The sequence below is a fragment of the Lissotriton helveticus genome, chromosome 11 (genome assembly GCF_964261635.1).
Source record: "Lissotriton helveticus chromosome 11, aLisHel1.1, whole genome shotgun sequence".
NCBI lineage: Eukaryota > Metazoa > Chordata > Amphibia > Caudata > Salamandridae > Lissotriton > Lissotriton helveticus.
Window position 1 is genome coordinate 725,042,262 of NC_136072.1, and position 18,112 is coordinate 725,060,373.

Sequence of the window (18,112 nt, forward strand, 5' to 3'; positions counted from 1 at the left end):
ACACACCAGTAGGTTTGTTTAGCCAGATCTTACTCCCAAAAAGAGAAATTCTCCATCTTGAATTTTAGCGTACATTGCTTTGTAGGACTAGAATATGCCACATTTTGGAGGAAGCTGTCATGCTTTTGGGTGGCACCCTGTACCCCATTGAAAGGCAGACAGTGGCAGTGTCTGCTGCGACCCGTCTTGTAGCGGTAACAGCAAATTTGCATTTAAAAGCGCTTTTTAGGTCTCGCTGATGCCATCCCGTTAGGGATGCTTGGCGAGATTAAAGTATGGGCTTTCAAAAGTGCACCCAAAGGCGGATTGCCTACAGTGCATGTGAGCCGGGCGCGTGTACTTCGCACACCATTTGTCAGCTTGTGAGCCTCGGCATCAGACTTCAAAGGAATCCGCTCCCCCACCCCCCAGCCACGCAATGCCGAGAGCTTATTATTATCTCCCAGTCAATGTGGAACTTGCTGGCTTGGCTCTCGTGAGCCTTTATTTACTTGTTATTTTCCCAACCAGCACCAGCCTTTCTTTATGCGCCGCTCGCCATATTGAGGTTAACAAACAAATGCTTTTCTTTATTATTTTTTTAAGCTCCGTGCCGTCACGCCTCAACTCTAAATAATATATATCTTTTTTCAATACACCACACCGCGCTGCAGATTTAACATGGTGGCCGTGTGCCTTTGTTTTGTGCTACGCGGCTCGCCTAAATTAAGTTTTTAAAATCCTTATTTTTTTCCAACTTTAACAGTGGTGCCTAAGCGCCTATTGTCAGCAGCTCGACGTCGCCCGCTTTCCCTACATACGTGACCGCATTGATACTATGTGAGAGCCTTGACGTAGGTGCCTCCGATATCCCTAGAGCCCCTGCAGACATGACAGAGCGGCAGAAGGTTTGTTTGCTTTAGCTGATCCTTCTCCCTTCATCCAAACCTCTCGCCGAAAGCTTGTTGCTCTTGTTTTGGATTCCTTGTGGCAACATGAAGGCATTGTCTTTCAGGCCATCTCCCTTATCAGTGGCACTGCTTTTCGCTTTAACCCCTCTGCCCCCTTCTGTTTGTTTGCGACTGCGATACATTCCTCTGTAAAGTTGTTTGTTTGTAAAAAGAAGTTGCTGTGCCAAACCAGTTGTGAGTGGGCTATACCATTCCGTAGCAGAGGGTTCACAGGATCTACACCATTCTGTAGCAGGGGATTCACAGGACCTGAACACAGGTTACAATCCTCAGACGTTGTTCATCCTTGCAAAAACTCCTCTTATTCGTAGTTTAGCGGCGGTCCCGTGGCGGCTGCTTCGGTTTGAGTCAAGAGTTTCACATCACTCCTCCCTTTTCGCAGTGTGGACTGCAGCGCTGCCTTTGCTACACATATCGGCACCTGAGAGCCTGCCCCCCACAGGATCCTTGCCCCGCAATGGCTGACGGTGATAGTGAGTAGCGACTGATGGGCTTAAGGTTGGCGCCCAGCACAGTAAAAAATGTGTGTTCTCAGAACCCCTTTTGTGAAGCCTCATTCGAGTTCACAAAAGCGCTGTTTGCATTAAGCACTACATTTGCTGCAATAGATTCCTTTAGCGATAGCTTCCTTAGCTACCTGCGAGCGCAGCACTTACTGTTGCATTCACCTTGCAAAATGTGCCCACGAGTCAACCATTTGTGGTTTTCTGTCTGCTATCAGTACGCAAATGCCAGAAGAGCTAGGCCACATTTGTAGGGAAGGTGTGGTTTTCCTCAGCTTTGAATGAAAATGGCCTTCTGTGTCTCTGTTGATTATAATAAATGGAGGAACCGCACTTGCATGCGGTTCCTCCGCTTGCTTAATCCTTGTTCTGGTTTAGAGGCCCACAGCTGGTCTGAAAAACAGTTCATGTTTAAAAAGAACTAAACACATTCTCCACAGGTCTGTTTTCATTAAACAACAGTGAGACTGCAGCCTCTCTTCCTGTTCCTTTATTTTGCTAAATGTAACCTGTGTTGACCATCAAGCTTTGTAAAGGGAGTCTGGAGAAGTACGGAATGGGGAAATGTAGTCGTAGAATGCCAGAATTAAGTGCCACAGTGCACTATTTTTACAACATTTTTATATTATGATTTCTATGATGCTTTGTTGTTTTTTACACACTGGTAGTGTTTGTTTACCCATTTATAAATTCAAGCCACAATAGCGAATAACTTACTTCACTAATGTGCTTAGGTACTATTAATGTTCGTCTCTTGAAAGTCTATACCTTTACTCACACTAGAATTACTTTTGTGGGTGATGTGTGCCTAAGAGCTTGTGAAGCTGTTGTATATTTCAATTAATAAAAGTATTGGCTTCTTGTTGCCGATTCAAAGCTTGCCTTGGTTCTGCCCCAGCTATTATATATTCATGGGATGGATTGCTGGTCTGTCTCAAGTTCCAAGGGGACAGATGTCAACATCACTTAACCCTCCACCATGTTTGTCAGAAATCTTGGGCTGCCTGAATGGAGCAGTGTCGGAGAGCAATGGAGAACGTCTTTTAAAGTGTTAGTTTATAGATTACCTTTGTGCATATGGACGCATACTTCGTGCTACATAGGATTTCCATCAGTATTGTGCTATGACTTCTTCGGCGTTTTGTTGTTTTCGCATGCTGTTAATGTTTGTTTACCCATCCATAAAATCGAACTAGAATAGTGAACAACTTATGTCACTAATATGCTTGGGTACCGTTAATCCAATACTTTCACCCACATTAGAATTACTTTTGCGGGTGATGTGTGTGTGTAAGAACTCCTGATGCTGGTGTAAATTTCAGTCAATAAACATATTGGCCTCCTGATGCTAATTCAAAGCTTGTTGAATTAGCTACAGCCCTCTCTCCCCCCCCCCCCCCTATGTAGAACCACCTTATTGTTTCTATGTGGAAATAAAGTTATTCCAGACTGCTGGGTGTTTTCCGATATTATTTTCATATTTATAGACCCAGGCAGCGAACTTAAAAACACGCTTATTTTATTTTTGCATTTTGCTCAAGGCAATGTTTTTGTTTCAGTTACAGCTACACCGTTGTTTTCATTGGTGCTGGCTTCTGAGTGGTGGCTTCATTTTGAGTTGTGTTTCCTATTACAAAAACTATGCAGCAACAGCTTTGCTTTCCATGTGAGGCAATGTTTCTGTTCTCCGTCTTAGCTACAGCTTCCCCGCATTTGCCACCCCACATTCATATTGCTCCGTGCCTCTGCATCAACTACTTAGCGTTTATCGCGAGGCGATTTTTTTTGTTTTCGTTTTAGCTACAGCCCCTCCATCTATGTACAACCGCCTTATTGTCACTAAGTGGAAATAAGGCAATTGCAGACTGCTGGTTGTTTGTCAATATTATTTTCATACTTATGTTAATACCTAACTGGTATTACGTCCTATAATGTTTCGGAATGGGTATGTATTTTGCAATCTGACTTATGTACTAATAGGCCACTTTGTAACTGTACATTCGCAAACAATAACAAGATCACCTGCCTAATAATTGTTAGGTAACGCAGCTTAAGGGCCGGATTAATAACGAAAAGCTGCTGTGGCACAAATGTTAAAACAATCCTCCTCTGTGTCTTTGCATCAACGAGTGAACAATACAAACATATCATTGCACCCTTGATGCTTGGCTTGGTGTTAAAACCACACCCAAGTACTTCACAGGTCTTCTTCACATTGTGTGCTTTACCGGCAGGAAGAAACAAAGAACTTCAAAGTAGCTGCATAGCTTGGCATCTGTCTTCTTGGAGCCCAAGGTAACTACTTCGCAAGTTTATAAAACATCATCTGTACGTTAACAAGGCTGTATTGTGCCGTTAACTACAAGGCTTGCTTGTTATCGTGACATGGTCTAATTCACTCTTTGGATGCGTTTTCAACACGCTTGTGTTCTTTTTAAAACTGACAAGCGGCTTCATTATTGAAATATTATCTCCAATTTACAGCATGCCCTCCTATTTTCATGAAAGTGTTGTCTTGTTTTGCTTTAATGGTGAGCACGGCGCTTGCGTAATGGACACCGCACTCTGCAATTCAAAAGGTCTCGCTTTTAACGAAGTTTGACCTATTGGTATTGTAAATGCCAATGCCTTTTAATATTATAAAAGGCATTGCTATTTACAATGCCAATAGCTCAATCTCGCAATCGCCCTCACTCTATCTATCTATCGCCCTCACTCTATCTATCGCCCTCACTCTATCTATCGCCCTCACTCTATCTATCGCCCTCACTCTATCTATCGCCCTCTATCTATCGCCCTCTATCGCCCTCTATCTATCGCCCTCTATCTATCTATCGCCCTCTATCTATCTATCGCCCTCTATTTAACTATCGCCCTCTATCGCCCACACTATCTATTCATCTATCTATCCTTCGCCCTCACTCTATCGCCCTCACTCTCTCTATCGCCATCACTCTATCTATCACCCTCACGCTATCTGTCTATCACCCTCCCTCTATCTATCGCCCTCCCTCTATCTATTGCCATCCTTCTATCTATCTATTGCCCTCCCTCTATCTATTGCCCTCCCTCTATCTACCTATCGCCCTCCCTCTATCTAACTATCACCCTCACTCTATCTATCTAATTACCACAGCATCACTCAGCACCACCACAGCATCACTCAGGGGCACCACAACATCACTATGCGCTACCACAGCATCACTGAACGCTACAGCATCACTCGTCGCCACCACAACATCACTCAGCGCCACCACAGCATCAATCTGTGCAATTATTCAACAACAACTGGTTCAAATATGTTCTCTCAATGTTACAAGCTTTATTACAATTATCACAAAAAGATGTTAATATTTCACTTCTGTTCCATGATTTTCGTCACAATAAAATACGCTGAACATAATCTTCACAAAAGTTATTTACAAAAGTTTAAGCTATTGCCATTATAAATTACAATAACTTTTATTTAAGTATTAATTATTTAAAAAAATTAAAAGCCAGTTATTTGTAATATCAATACATCTAAGTCACGTAAATACAACACATATTGCATTACAAATGATATAGGTGTCACATTTGCGAAAGTTAAAACTATTGGCAATGTAAATGACAAAGCTATTAATTTCGCTATTTTCAAAACCACCACATAAAAAAATTGTCATTTACAATACCAATAGCTCAAACTTTCCTAATGCAAGACCTATTGCATTGCAAATGCTTGTATAATCAGAACTGTGAATCTGCACTATTTCCAAGTAACAACCAGTGCTTTTTTAATTTCACTGAAGGTACTGTTCTTAACTTAACGGTCATTCACAGTTTTAAAATATGCACTGTTCATCTGGTCCAAGTCTCTTTCCTGCCCTGGTCCGTCGCTGCATTTTAGTGCCGATTGAACGGAGGGCAGGGAAAGGAGGTGAAGGACTTCCCGTCTCCCGGTCTGGGATGCAGTCAGCAGTCTAGTGTGGTGGCGGGAGGAGACTACTTAACGTGCATGCCAGAACGGACGCGCAGCGGCGAAAGGCAGACAGTGGCAGTGTCTGCTGCGACCAGTTTTGTAGCGGTAACAGCAAATTGGTATTTAAAGAGCTTTTTTTAATTAGAACTGCGAATCTGCACTATTTTCAAGTAACAACCTGTGCTTTTTTAATTTCACTGATGGTACTATTCTTAACTTAACGGTCAGTCACAGTTTTAAAATACTCACTGTTCATCTGGTTCAAGTCTCTTTCTCGCCCCGGTCTGTCGCGGAGTTTTAGTGCTGATTGAACGGAGGGCAGGGAAAGGAGGTGAAGTACTTCCGGTCTCCCAGTTTGAGCTGCAGTCGTCAGTCTAGTGTTGAGGCGGGATCCGTTCGCGCATGCCAGAACGGACGTGCAGCGGCCGCATCGCTGGCGCGCCAAAGGCAAGCCCGTCTGCGCCTGTGCTCGGCCGTTCGGGGCCTGGGGCCAGAACCCCAGCCTGTTTTTTTACCAATTACACATGATGTGTCCCCCACCCCCCATTCCAAATTCATGTAAACATAGCATACAGATGGGATCCAGTGCTCATAAATGCAGTCAATGCCCATATACAATGGCTGTAAGCCAGAAACAAACCAAAAAGGAGCAGGAATTTTAAATGATACTGCTTAACTGCAGATCCCTCAAGAAGCACAAATATGGGGGAGGAGCTACGCTACGAATCAAGATGGCCGCGTACGCTCCCGGCTCCGCCGACCTCCGCCAGCAGCTCGATTATCCTGTCTTTAATCCCAAACTCACACCTGATTTCCTTGTTTATGAAGTTCTTCTGCTTCTAAAGGTGCAATCCCGAGTTTTCTACCTCATCGGCTGACGACGATACGCCGTGTTTCCTTTCTCGGCCTAACAACGTGTGGAAGCCGGGCCTCGATTTCTAGACTATCCGGGTCGGAATTGATCAACATCGGCCGTGAGACCTTGCCTGAGCCCAGTCTCCCGAAGAGTGCCTGAATTGTTGATTTTTTGGGACGATCCTTTGAACGGTCTACACCGAGGACACGCCAGCGTGCCACACCGGCTGCTGTGGTGGGGGTCCGGTCCCCTGAGACCTTGCTGTCCTCCCGGGGTCGACGGATTAGGGCCCTCTCTGACAGCGAAGGTGTGTTCTGTAAGACGAGGAGCGCCCACTGTTTGATATCAGATTTGCGTGGCCTGTTACTCCGGAGTAGCCGGCCTCCGGGGTTCAAGTCCTGCTCTGTCACCTATTGAGAGGGGATGGAGCGGACGGAAGGCACGCCATCGCTGCAGGCCGTTATGGCCGCCATTGGGGCGCTCCATTCGCACACAGTCGCTGTGTTCCGGACACTGATGGTGAAAGTGGACGGTATCCTGGGACCGGAGGACGACTCTTCGTTTAGTTTGCAGCTAGCCGTGGTACCAGCGATGCACTGCACACCTGAGGTCGAGGTCCCCATGCAGATCCCGGATTTAATTAACCTTGGCGGTCCCCTATTAACGACAAGCCAGCCCGTGCTTATCGCTAGCGTCTCTTGCCCGATCCTGCTGCCGCCTAACGCATCTATAGACGGCCTTCCATGGGGTAACAAGTTCCTCAGTGATGGTTTGAGATACTCGCTGTTCTTGGACACCTTTCCTCGTTCGAGTCGTGAACTTTTATCCTGCATTCGATCCTCCTGTACTGACATGAACTTTTATGAACGCTTTGCTTTTTCCATCAAGATGGCGGCTCGAGTGAAAAACACTCTTCTGAAAGACCGTACTGGCCAGGGCTGAACTTGATCGCTGGGATTTGTTATAATAGCTTTAAGCAATGCCGGGGTGGTGCCTATACTGTGACGGGAGTTGGGTGGTTATTGTCTATACTCCCCTGACTGGTTTGTATAATTGCTGAATATTGATTTTACCATGTCTCGGGGTGGTCGCTATTGGCGGGAGGTACGGGAGACCGGGAGTATGTTTGCTTTCTCCTCCTCCACTTTCTCTTTTCCCTTCTTTTAGGGTAGTTCTTTGGCGAGAGGCACGCTGCTAGTGGGGTTAGGCCGTAGCCATTGCAGGGGTGCAGGGTGGGGGGTTAGGGGAGGTTTTTTTTTATTTTGCCTTTGTTTTGTTCTATGGCCCTTTTGTCTTTTCTTTTTCCTTTCTACGAGAGACGGGCTGTTTATTCTCCACGAATCCTTTATTGTCTGGGTGTCTACGCTAGCTTTAATTATCCTGTAACATTGAAGACGGGGTCGCGAGGGTGGGATTGCTTTTGATCGACTAATAGACTGCTTATTTCTCTTTCTCTATTTATGCGTACCCGCGATGGGCCTTGTGTTCCTTACTGTGATTGTTGTTTGTATATTTCCCCCGCCTGGCCCTGTTCTGTATTTTACTGCGCGACACCTGATATCTGTATTGCCTACTCTTGTCTTACTGTTAAAATAAAAAAATATATTAAAAAAAAGAAGCACAAATATGAGCCTCATTGCTATCTTGCTGATAACCTGCCTGATATCATGTTTCTAACTGAAACGTGATTGAATGAGGATTCTGCGCCTGAAATCCCAGAGGCCCTCCCTCTGAATTATGGGATCGCGAGACTGTATCGTCAAGTGAACAGGGGGGGAGGGGGGGAATAGCTATTATCCATAAGCTGTCGGTATAATGCTCTTTGGAAGCAGTGGCAATCAAAGCCAGTGAGGCAGGTTTCTTTACGACAGACAACAATTATGCCATGAAAGGTTCTTAATCTATAGACCACCAGGCCCTAGGGCGCAGTTTGCTACCAGCCTCAGAGAACAAGTAATACAACCGGTACTATGGTATTCTAAAATGCTGGTGTTGGGAGACATGAACCTACACTTCGACGCAATGGATAATATCGAAGCGGAAGAGCTCTGTCAAGAACTAGCAGCGTTACAATTAGTGCTGCAATCCTTCCTCCCGACCCACCAACATGTCCATTTATTAGTTCCAATTTTTGCCAACTGGGGGGAGCGAACGGTTGAAACCCCTATTGCAGTTCCATGGACAGATCACTACATGATCTCTTTTAGCACTATGATACCCAACACTTCAACCTTGAAGAAGTCAAGCGCAGGGAGACTGCAGAGGAAATGGGCTAGATTCTCAGCAGCCTATTTCAATCACGCCCTTCAGCAGGGTGGGCCACCAGGAGGAAATGCAATAGAAACTGCCTGTAGCGCACTAGACAAATGGATCACTAAGGCGCTAGATAGAGCTACCCCATGGTCCACTAGTGCACCAAGGAGATAGTCTAAATCTACATCTTTTGTTCAACAAAGAACTTAGGACTGTGAAGTCTTCATGCAAGCGTTTGGAAAGATGCTGGAGTGGAGACTTTTCAGAGAGTAAGAAGGCCAAATATAAAACTAGTTTCAAACACTACCACTCGCTCATAAGAAAAACTCTGGCCGCTTACTACAACACAAAGATAGAGCACGCCGAAAACTCTTCTAGAGAGCGATTTATATTTTTAAAGATTTATCATCACTTGCCAGAACCCCAGCTCCTAGTAGCGACTCAGTGGAGTACTGCAACCTGATAGACTTTTTTTTCAGAGAAGGTAGCAGGGATTTATACCACCTTCCCGAGGAGGCACGCAATGGGAAGTCGGAAGGGACGGGAGTGTGCAACATGAAGGAGGCACTCTGCCTCTCCAGATTTAACCTCCCCTCCTTGGACGATTTCAATACCATGGCCCTGAGCATTAAGTCAGGCTCACTAAGGGACCCTACGACACCAAGAAATCTGAGGGAGAGCCTGGACATCCTAGTCCCCTATATCAGACACCTTCTCAAACTCTCATTTGATTCAGGGGTGGTCCCACAAAGGTGGAAAGAGGCAGTGGTTATCCCCTTCATAAAAGAGCCGGGGGTCTCCCATTTCCCTCCGTCTCTGGACCCCTCTGAGGGTTCCACGAGCGGTTTGGCGGCCTAACGCCTGGTTCTTACAGGACTCGACGATGGTGGAATCCCTTGGCCAGGAATTGCGTAATTTTTTATCCACCAATATAGGCTCGGTTCCCTCGGAGGGGACGTTGTGGGAGGCGAGCAAGGCTGTTATCCGGGGGGTGGCCAGGGGTTTGGTCCACACGAAACGGTCGGAACAGATGGCCCAGCTTGCTCAACTGGAATTTCAGTCAGAGCGGCTCGAAACAGCCTCACTCGCGGGCGATGAGGGGGACTCCTCCCGTCAGTTAGCCGTGGTGCGTGAGGAGATCCGTCGGGTGTCGCTGGAGTCTGCCAAGATGCTTTGGCACTCGACGGTTGCCCGTATCTATGGGTGGGGGGACAAAAATGGTAAGCTCCTTCATAACCTTGTGTCTTATCCCAAAGTCCACCGTATTATTCCTGAAACCCGCTCGCGCACTGGAACCCTCCAAGTGACGTCTTCAACTATCGCACAGGCCTTTGCTGACTATTACGCGACACTCTATACTGCCCGCCCCCCAAGTGCTTCCCTAGCTGACTTGCTGGACGAGACAGATACCCGACTCCCGGGTGTCTCTCCGGAGGCTGCGGAGGCTCTGGATCGTCCCTTCACCCTGGAGGAAATCCAAGACGCTATCTCAGTCCTGCATCCCGGAAAGACACATGGTCCCGACGGGTACCCTCAAGAGTATTGCGCGACCTTTCAGGATGTTTTAGCCCCCCACTTGGTAGACCTCTTCCGCCATGTGACGGAGGCAGGGGCATTCCCGCCCGAGTCGGATGTCGCCACGATAGTGGTCATTCCAAAGACACAGCCGCCCTCCCTGAACTGTGCGGACTACCGTCAGATTTCACTGATCAATACAGAGATCAAAATCTTCGCCACCGTCTTGGCTCAGAGACTCCGGCCCCTTCTGCAGGATCTTATCCACCCCGATCAATGTGGGTTCATGCCTGCCAGGGGCACTTGCCACTGTATTCGCCGACTCCATCTGGCTCTGGCTCACCGAGGCTGCCTCACTCCATACTTGGCACTACTCTTCTTATGTGCTGCTGACGTCAGGCCGAGACCCAAAAATGTAGGATGTGTTTTGAACTAGAAAATAAGTTCCTGGAGAAAACAGAGCGTATAGCGCTCCTCAGCCCTTATTCATTCTTCCACTATTTTTAAATATGAAAAAGGAAGCCGACCGATTCCTGTGTTCCTTGCATGTACGGCTACCACTTGACTCCATGCTATCAGTAAAAACACGTTCCTGTCCTGGGCAGCTAGTAACTCAATGCTTCAACTTCAGTTGGAACTTAGAAAAATGAATTCCTAAAACAGCATTCTGGCCCATGTGAACCAGGATTATATTTCTATGCCGATGTAGTTTGAAAGATGCTTTAGCTCTGCATAAACACGTTGAACAATCTGAGCCACTTTCTTCACTCAGGTAAAGCTGATCTATGAAGCGAGAAAGCTCAAATCAGAATTTGCTGTATGCACTTTGTTACATAATGGCTAGAGATAATTTAGCCAGAATGCATTTATTCCATTAAGAAATGTGTCATCTTTGGAAAATAGACATGCGAGTAACTAGCACAGTGGCAACTCCAAGATCTACAAATAGCTACATGCACAAGTTACAACTATCCAAGGCGTTTGGCTTACTGAAGAGGCTAAACCAGGAGGCCATTTAAAACATCAGAGATAGAAGCAAGGGAGCAGGGGTCAATCACAACTTGAAATGCCTAAACCACCAGATATACAGCCCAACTGTGGAACCTGAGAGCAAAACTAATTACTTCTCCAAACTATGGTCATTTAGTCTTCCCTGAAGTGCTGGAAAAGTACCACATGAACTCTCAAATCTCAGCTTATAAAACAAGCATTTGCTATGCAATAGGTCTCACATTTACACACGTTTAAGCTATTGCCATTGTAAATGACAAGCCTTTTATTTATGTTTTAAAAACGAAAAAATAAATAAAAGGCATTGTCATTTGCAATGTCAATAGCTGAAACTCGCGTAAATGCGAGACCTATTGCATTGCAAATGCTTGTTAATGTTGTGGTGCTTTTTGTGTTGGGTGCAGGACCTGTAAAACAAGATTTGGGATTGAAGTCATAAGGCAATTTGGGAATGATGGAATTCTAAACTGTTGCCACTGATGGGCTCTGAAATGTGTAGGATGAACTGCGGGGTGTTCTTGTACAGAGGGATAGGCAGCGAAACCTTGCAGGTCATTATGAAGTTTCACTCAAAACATCCTATTGATGACCTTAGTCTCTCACAGTGCTTGTGGGGTTTTGCGGCAGAAAGTTGTGGATGTCTGGACATGTTTCTTGCTCGAGTGAAGCAGGAAACGGATGAATTAAGGTGCATCGGAGGCTTTTTGTGTACGATCTCGTAGAGTAAGGTTGCTTAGTAATAGAATGTTCTACTTTTGGCAGATATATTTTTTATTCCAGCTCATGCCTCTTTTATCTACAACTTCCTGCTCCTTTATCTCACTAGTTCTTGTACTTTTTCATACTTATTCACCGTTTATGCTTCACTGTTCTGCTTTTTTCTTTTCCTTTCTTTTCTCTTTTTGTGTTCTTTCTTTCTTGCTCTGGGTGAAAGTCTGATGAGGAACAGTAAGTGCCGGTTCCCAAATCGGAGCATTAGTGGGCCTGAACAGCAACCACCGGCTCAAATTAAGCACTGCGCAGCCACTGCTATGCCCTGCGTAGCTGGTTTTGTGGAGGACAGCTAAGTGGTTTCGGCTTCACAGAGTCCCCACCACCAAGGAAGGGGCGAAAGGTGTCAATGAAAGGAGGAACGCTGCTCTCCCGCCACCACCCTCTGCTTCATTGACACCTGCTGCCTGGGTACTTAAGAGGCAGAAAATGTTCATAAAAGCCCGTTCGGGAGACTCCTTTCAGTACAAAATCCGTATATGTTTTGGAGTTTACCTCAGAGCAGAAAAAAAAAATCATTTAGTTTTGGTAGGCGGTAATTTATCTGAAATACGTGCCACAGAGAGGCCTTTGTGCTGTGCTAGGCAGGTTAGATTTGAGCGGTTGTGCTTTGAAAGCCCACAAGGAATTCTCGAAAAGAGCCAAGAGCTCACACAGATGACAAGCTAGGCTCAGATTTGGTGCAACGGCTAAGTGCGCGCTAGTGCAGCTCAAACCTGATGGTGCTGGGCGGCTCAGCATTTCATCATTGACGCATGCACTTACCAACACAGTGGTTGAAAGGTTCAAGTTCTGCTCGGTTTTGAAGTTTTTTGGGACAAAAGGGCCACCGTGGGGCCTTGATCTGCGGAAGAGTCGAGGACAGACGTGGAAGCCCTTAGAGGGCCAGCGGGAATGCCTGAGGCTGGCAGCGGGATGCCACTATCGCAGCTCTGCTCTCGTAGAGCACAAGCTCCAAAGATTTAAACTTTCAGTGGGCCCTGGCACCAGCAATAATTAATGGCCTGATTCGCTGGACGCTGAGGGAAAGGGAGTGGTGATGATGAGGTGAGAACGTTATTTTGTAGGTGTGCGCGCACATTCAAAATGCGTGCTTAGAAAAAGGACACAGGTTTTGTTTTTAATTAACCAACCTAACATGGAAATAAATATAAAAAGTAGTTTGAATCTAATGACATGTTATGTGGCTGTGACACAAGTGTGTTAATTACTGGACCTAAAAAGCTCTCTGTGCCAGCTCATAGCTTGCTAATTTATTCACCCTCTGATTGCTATCACAGAGTAACATCTATCCTAGACAACAGTCTGTGCCTCCTGGAACAGAAACATTGTTTTTCTTCGTGTTCGCGGCTGGATTGCATAACAGCGCTATCTGTCACTGTCGAAAGTTGTGCCCAAGTTTCCTGCAGAAGCCACCGTACAGAACCCCATTTTCATAAGACATTAGTGTGCGAAAGGACGGGGGGGGGGGGGCACGTTATGTGCGAAGCACCAGGAACGGTAATTAGCACGAGTGTCAGAAGCTTTGGCAGGAAAGAGGAACCTGGTGGCATCTCGAGCAGATGCCGTGCCCCGAGGCAGCTCATTCCAAACAACTAGATGGTGACAAGTTATACCAAAAAATGAAAACTCTTCCAGATTGCACCTGCGTAAAGCACAGTGTCGGACCCTTTGACACCTATTCTCAGCGCAGCCAAGAGTGATCAAATGCCTGCGTCTCTTGAGGCTTGGTTTATGCCGCCATCTAGTGGACTTTTTCTGAAGTATTATTGTCTCTTACAATGCAAAACAAGTCCTAAAACAAGCATGTGGTGGGAGCATGTGAGCGCGCTGTGGGAGCCAGAGAGGAGACACCATGCGCGTGCCCATCAGATGTCCATGCGCGCACATGGTTTGCCTCCCTTCGCTCACTAAAGCCACAACAATAGAGTCTCACCAAGCGAAGCAACACATGTGCTGCATTCGCTAGGCGAGACCTAATAATCTCAATTCTCCTCAGCAGGCCAGAACAGCAAGGCTGAGATTGGAGCTGGGACTCGGAAGCCCGGATCTTACAGGCTTGGGTAACTTAACAAAATATTACATTAGGACCCTGTGGTCCCCAGCGTCCTCCCTCAAACGCACAACTCATAACAAGTTTTGAAGAGGATGGCTGTCAATGGCACACACAGCTCACAGTCACTAGCGACTTTAAAATTGAGATCTCCAGCATGCATAATCAGGATATTCCATTTCAGCCTGGAAAAAAGCAGTAAATGTGCAGGTGATGAAAGCATCATTTGAACATGACATTGAAAGGATCCGCCATATAACTACCTTTACTGCACTCGATGCCTACTACATCTTGGGGGGGGGGGAGGGGGGGGGGGGAGCACAGCCCTGTTTTGAGCAACCACTGTCAATGCACAACGGCCTTAGAAGCAGCAGAGACACCTCAGAACCTGTGTTTTTCCACCAATACACCACAGACACTTGTCAGGTTGGGGAAATTCACAGATGTCATTTGATTGGAACTGCAAAATGCAACAACGGGGTAAGAATTGCCCAGATACCACAGTGAAGCACCGGTTCAAAAGTCTCACGGCCACGTACAGATACTGGTTGGCTGGGGCCACCCACAGACGCAATTCAAATCGCTGTCTGGGTGACTCTGAAGTGTTAATATTCATACTCCCCCAGTTTAAGAACTTTAAAACTTGAAACTAAACTAGAAAAGGCAACACTGGACAAGCTATAAGACATTTTAAATGTAGTAATACATGGTCTGGCCGGAATTGCACAAAAGCTCCCAGGTGGCCAAGTGCAATAGCAAGAAGGGTCCATGATCAGCAGAGCTAGTGTTTCCAAGGCTTTTATCACAAGGAATTTCGAAGTTTCTTCATCAATGCTGCTATAATCTTAAACAATCATATTGATTGTTTAATTCAATGTAAATTATTAGCATTTTTTTTATCATGGTATCCAGGAAACTGCTGATTATTGATGTTAACATGTAAATGATTTCAAGTATTCGAACATGAATAAAATTAATTACTCCATAAACGGCTGGGCTTAAAAGAAGTCAAGTGTGCTCTGAATGTCCAGTTATCTTGAAAACAGCAATGCAAAATATAAATTTCTAAATTAGTACATCCCAACAGATCCGGACACCAGGTTTTGCCAATTTTAAAAGGCATTTACTTTTAAATATAAACTAGAATTTGGAGGTATGGTTTTCTGTCATTGACACTACATAACATAACACGTGTATCTGTCAAGCGCACTTAACCCGTGGGTCTCAAGTGGCTGAACACAGATGTTGATTGTTACCCAACTCAATGGTACTCATTTTATTGACCTCAGATAGATGAAAGGCTGAGTGGACACGTCAGGATTTGAACATGTGACCATGAGATCAAACACAGGCCGCTGCAGTGGATGGATTAGTCCACTAAGCCACCAGACCCGGCTCTGGTGACAGTAGAAAACTATTAAATCATAGTGCTCATATCTCTATAGGAAAGAATATACTGCATGAAATATATGGAACTTGCATTTTTGATCTACCTTTCTATGTAGCTGTAGCAGCCTTCCAGTATTCTCGTCTGAAAAGGCAAAAGTAATTTATGACTTTACCTTTAAAAAGCACATTTGCTCCAAGTCCTAAGTGTGTTTTAAACTAGAGGATCCTATCCTGCTGAGCAAACAGCCTGAAGCTCTCCACAGCCAGTCATCTACTCTTTTAATTTGTAATTAAAGGAACTAAGCCAGTGTCAGCTTTTTCTATGCAAGCAATCACAGCATGGTGTGACTGTGATTGCCTATGCAGTTTTTAATAAAAGCATATATTAGGAAAATGCTCTAGAGTACTATTTTTATATAGGCGATGCAGCACCGACAGTGCAGTGTAGGCACTCTGCACAGGAAAATAAATCAATTTTAAAAAGAGTGCACTGACATTATTAAATATTGATGTGATACTGTCTAGGTGCTATACATCTGCTCAGTAGTGGATAGTGGACTTTTGACTAAAGGAATGTCACAGTACTATACAATAGCACAACTCTGCAAGAGTTGCGCATCTACACAGTACTGTGCAGATTATTTTAGCTTTCACAGACCTGACAAATAACTGCAGCAGAGAACCATAATATAAGCACCATATTTGCCTGTTTCACTCTATTATTAGGTACACATTTTCGACTGAAATAAACAGTGAATCATAGAAACACGAGTCTTTCAAAGCATCCAATCGCTGTGCCCTGGGTCACACGATATTCTCAGTAAAACCAGTGGTGAAGTGCTTCCAGAATACCCCTTGGCATTACTGCCGTTTGACTTGAAGAGGGGCTTCTAAAGTTTAAACTTACTTTGGCGTTTTTGTGACTCATCAGCTACAAACAAAGAATACGTTCCAAGTATTTTTTGTATTCTGTATCTTTTTACTCATTGAAAAATATTCATTTAATTAATGAAAAATCTAATTTTACTCCAAAAAGAGTAGATAAGAAATTCGACACTTGCATTTGCTTCCAGTAAGTAGCTGTATCAAATTTAAGGCTCTGTGCATAGCCTGTAAGGCTTTACATAATACTGGCCAGGAGTACCTGAAGCACTCATTTCAGAGATACATTCCTGGCAGAGAGCTGCACTCGTTAGGGGCAAATCTTATGACGACTCCCAGAATTCACAAAGTTAGTTCGAGGGGGCAGAAGCTTTGTTGCTTGAACTACAAAGCTCTGGAACAATCTTCCCCACCCACCACATTAGACCTTAGCCCACGCTGATCTCCTTTAGAAAGGAGTTAAAAACATGCCTCTTTAACAACTAGGCTCCTTTCCTGTTCAGTAGTAGTCAGCGCCGAGACACCTCAGTGTATATGTGCACTTAACAAATTGCTGTAACATAACATAACAATAATACACTACCACTTGAAAATCTTATCAGGCTTCCGAAATACTCCGGAGGTGTTGTGCATGTATTCATTGGTCCAATGAGGACATGCACAACACCTCCAGAGTATATTAGAAGCCTGTTGGTAAAGCCAGCACACGAAAAATACAAGTAATACATTATTCAAGCCAATTCTAGTCTACAACAGTATCCGAATGTAACGTAAGCAGCTCCTAAATATTTATTAAGCATAACACGTAAGCAGAGTCGGTCCCTATATTAAACATGAAGCATTGGCCACTGCATCTCACCACAGAGTGGGATGCAAACAGATAATTTGGGGGGAGGCGGAAGGGAAGTGATAAACAACTCCCAGAGCCTACACATAACTGTGAAAGTTCAACAAACTCCTTTTATGATATTCTTCTATTCGGCAGTTAGCATGAACAATGGCATTAAAGTTATCAGTTAACGACCTACGTCCCATCAGCGACTTATATTACACAGGAGCATCATATGCTGCACCCAAGGTCACTGCATCACTTTGTATCCAAAAAACGCAATTGTCGTGTTCTGACTTTGTGTAATAACATAATACATCCTGATAGGGTTGGTTCTCTTCAGTTGTTACAAGTTAACAAATCCCCCCGAAAACAACGATTTGTAAAAGAAACGTCCATGACTGCTGGGTCGATGAGTCCTTGGTGACACAGTGACTTGGTAACCTTACTGCACCACAATATCCTGGGCACAATTTATTTCCTCTTTATGTCAACCCGTACTTAATTTGCACTCAGACATGGAGTCTGTCTGTACACACTAGTATCATAATGGGAAGTAATCCATTTATTTTTTTCATTCTAGTCCCTTCCACAAAACTTTACCTTTCCATTCCTCGCGGTTCCGTTTAGGAAGATGGTGACTCTCTTCATCCTCGCCCCGACCCCGGGTGCTTTCCCCTCCTCTTGGGCTACCTCCTTGTGCCTCCGTCCCGGGCACCTGGAGTCTAGCATCTTAGAGCCAACAACAATCCAACCTGGAAACCCCAAAACAGCGAAGAAGGACTAGCAAAATGTCTATGAACCGCGATCGCCATCTTGGAAAAGGACAGTAGCCTGCGGTACCATCGAAAAACGTGTACAATTTGAGCTGAATACGAGCAGCTGTTCATATCCAATTGAACACTGGTACGAAACTTTTGTATAATAAGAGCTACCTCGCAAAATATAAAATAAGCATGCTTTAAATATTGACAAAAGTTGCCCCATCCGATGTATTTGTATACAGGTATCCAGTGCCTTTCTTTAACACAATATTGTAGCATAATCAATACTAAAACTACAGATACAACTGTTTCTCGGTACACGAATATAGTAAGTAGCTAGTAGGTGTCAACTTTTCTGTTAACCGTTTTAACAGCGGT

At 44.9% G+C, this 18,112-nt stretch overlaps 1 protein-coding gene across 1 annotated transcript in view; it reads right to left on the minus strand.

Annotated features, from left to right (window-relative positions):
- The window catches only part of KCTD9 (potassium channel tetramerization domain containing 9), a 109,944-nt gene extending 92,199 nt beyond the window's left edge, over positions 1-17,745 (minus strand). Inside the window, exon 1 of the mRNA XM_078666603.1 lies at positions 17,574-17,745. Within this exon, the coding sequence (XP_078522729.1) occupies positions 17,574-17,702 (129 nt within the window). The 5' untranslated portion in view covers positions 17,703-17,745. The remainder of the gene's footprint in view (positions 1-17,573) is intronic.
- Between the last annotated feature and the right edge of the window lie 367 nt (positions 17,746-18,112).